Raw genomic sequence first — 3,310 nt, forward strand, 5'->3', positions numbered from 1 at the left:
ACCGCATTGGTGTTACCCAGAGGTGTCGAGCTTGATTTGAGTTGCATGGCACATGGAACACGCTGGCAGCATTGCCGAGATGAGTGAGTCTCTAACCCTGTCCGGCCCCCACAGTTGCTGACTTCAACACTTGTAGACCTCGTTGACGATGATTGTATTCACACAATTGATTTGTAAAGATGTCGGATACAATGAGATATCGAGTTTACCATTTACTTCGCCTCCTCGCAGCGGATTGAAAGAGCGGAAGATGACTGCTACTGCTGCTGTTAGATTTGAACGTTCTGTGACGGTCGTTGTTCCCATTGGAGCACAAGGGAGAACTGGACGGAACGAAATTTGCATTTCATTGTGTCATGTACAGTATGGTCAACATGTATAAAGAGTATAACCGTCGTACGCATACTTACACAACAAGATAATGAGAACGAGAGCATCATGAGAATGATTCATGAAAGGATGTGCGAGACGTGAGGTGTGAAAGAATGTGTAAGAACAAGCGGGATGAGGAAATGAAAAAGGGCCAGGCAAGAGCAAGCGAGCAGGTGACAAGTGGAGGAAAGTGAGGCAAAACAAAAAGACTAGTTATATGAGAGCTGAGCTGAAAGCTTCCGGTACGATGAAGTCGGACGACACTTCATTCAGCGGTATATTGGGCACAGGTGAACCAGATGGTCCTGATATCACGACGGGCTCGTCCTCGTCAGACTTCTTCGATGGCAGATTTTGGTGTTGAAAGCAAGAGAACTGCATTGGTGTTCCAGGAAAGTACCCAGCCTCTGCATTAAACTCGAGTAGTTGCGAATAAATGTGTGACAGGGTCAATGTGTGCATAGCAGACAACGAGAGACTCGGACGCAGACATACGAAGGAGGATTCAGGAGAAGTGTCATAATACAGCGACTGGGCGGCCGGGCCTAGTATATGCATGTATTAGTCACTTACATCTCTTTGCATAAAGGATGGCACCGGCGTGAAATTTTCGTTCAATTAGGAAATGTTAGACTTAGTGAAATTTTGCTCACTGTACACTCACATCCCCTGTAATTCATTATCATCATGCCGTTTATAACTACATCAGGAAACCCACTGCCGAGCGAAGTGACTTGTAGCAGCTTGTAGCACAGCGCTTCTTTTAAATCGACTGTAGCAGCCAGTAGCAGCTAGTAGTACTAAAACCTCCGTACTGGTTCCGGGACTTTCGAAATGCTATAATGTATCCGTAATTTTCAGTAAGCGATCATGATTAAGAGTTTATCATGATCTTTGCAGCACGATAAGATGATAGTACTGAAGTGATCATGATGATGATCACTGCTCGCCATTCAATAACTTTGCCAGGCAGGAAACTGGGATTGAGGGAAACTAGCGGTAGTACAGGTTCAAGAAGAAACTACTGGCAACTGAGAATAGCATGGAAGGTCTCTTTGTCTGCGAAGTTATTCACATAAAACTCGCGTGCCAGCTGCAAACTATTGTCACGATTCATTGACAGTGGTACCTCTCGACCGAACTTGGGAATAAGCTTGATGACCTGACGCACGCTGTCCAGAGGCACTATGTCTCCCAAGGGATCATGGTTCGATTGAACACGGCGTTGAACTGAAAACATGTCGGTTACAGGAGCTGGAGTAATGAAATGAATATCGTCGATGGTGCTGAATGATGAATGAGAGAAGTTGAAAAATTCGACATAGAGAAATGGTTGGTTCAGGCGGGGCGTTTCAGTAATAGGCTGGATGATAGCTTTTACTTGGACAATGAGATACCCTAGGATTCTGGGGCTAAGATGCGAAGAAGTTATAGGGAAAAGTATACACATACGTTCAGAAGTGGCGGGCGAAAGTAGTTCGCCGCTTTCGTGAGTAATCAAGACAGTATCTCCCCTTCCAAACGGCATCGAAGAGCTTGGTGGTAGTGCCTGGACGGTGTGAGCAGGACTAACAATATGGCTATCTTGCGTAGAGCGCCGCTGCATGCGGAATTTTTGCCAAACGTGAAGGTAATCAAAGGAGAGAGAACAGTTGGGACGACATATTCGCCTTCCACTGCGCTCGAGGTAAGATCTACCAGAGATCAGATCACCCAGTGCTGGACAGAGATTGGGAATGTGGAAACATTGAGAAGCTTCTTCAATAGATAGGCGAGGGAAATGCGGACGGCAAGTAAGGAGGATTGCGACAGTGTCGTCGGAAGAAAAATGAGTGCAATTGTTGGTGAAAAGGGAAGTGATTGGTTTGCCGGTGACGGCATACTGCTCACCAGGCAGAACAGTAGAGATCCAGGTTGCTTCGGGATAGTGGAGTGCCATCGTGTTTGCTTCCCTGGACATTTCATAGATCAAGCTTGCCCGCTGTGACTTTAGAACTGTGTAAAGCTGGAAGAATTGCAGTTTTTCCTGCCGGTCGAGGAAGCGGCAGCACTGACCGTGGAAATCCCTGCGATTAGACATGCGGTAAGGCCGCTTCACATGAGTGATGTGGCAACGCTCAGTAATATCGCTGCTCCATTGATATGGAGCACCCATGGCTCGAGTACTCCGGGTGACATGCTGCATTAACTCTAGCTTGGGGATCTGGAAGTGATTGAGGAGACCGTTCTTGCCACGGCGGCCACCCGCTGTCAGGATGAAGTCCTTATAGTAGTGAAATTCACGGAGGGCTTCGGATAAAGAATGTAAGGTTTTGTCGTAAAGGAAGAGGTTCTGTGCTTGGAATATAAATTCCGTGATAGCACGTAGTGCACATGCAACTTCATCAGGGACAGCACCAACAATCACGCCAGGAAGGAGCTTCTCAAGGTCTCGATGTTCTCGACCAGTGAGCTGCTTCAGCGTGGAAACGCCATTCGCCCAATGACGCACTCCTACACGGGGTTGAAGAACTGACAGTCGACGATCGAGTTCCGCTCCCCCCATGATGTTTATAGACCAGTTGATGGGGTGGTTGAAGTAAAATTTGTGCCACTGATGGAGGCCATCTGGCATCAAAAAGAAGGATGGGCATGCATGGCCCCAATCCTTCCAGTACAGTTCAACAACACCATTCAGATGAAGGGCTTGACATGTCTTATAGAAGGATGCGATGTCGCAGGGTTCGGAAATAGTGCATGCCCTTTCGATAGTGTCGAGAGTGTTAGAACGAGTTCGAGGAGGATGCGGAAGAGGATCCCCAAATTGGGCAGCGGTAGCAAGAGAAATCGGAGAACGCTTCGAGGCCGTACATGCAATGAGCAATTGTTCAGGGTAGTCGGCTATCCAGGCGACCAAAGGTGTATGAATCATATGCAAATCTCCTCTGGGGTCTGACAT

General features: G+C 47.4%; 1 protein-coding gene across 1 annotated transcript; it reads right to left on the reverse strand.

Moving 5' to 3' along the window:
* Positions 1–2,359: 2,359 nt before the first annotated feature.
* On the reverse strand, positions 2,360–3,310 carry EDB91DRAFT_1055649 (uncharacterized protein; the record flags this gene model as incomplete). Its single annotated transcript, XM_041313941.1, has 1 exon — positions 2,360–3,310. A coding segment is annotated over one exon (951 nt), but the record flags the coding sequence as incomplete, so codon positions are not given.

Source organism: Suillus paluster, assembly GCF_016628075.1.
Source record: "Suillus paluster strain FC165 chromosome Unknown EDB91scaffold_39, whole genome shotgun sequence".
Taxonomy (NCBI): Eukaryota; Fungi; Basidiomycota; class Agaricomycetes; order Boletales; family Suillaceae; genus Suillus; species Suillus paluster.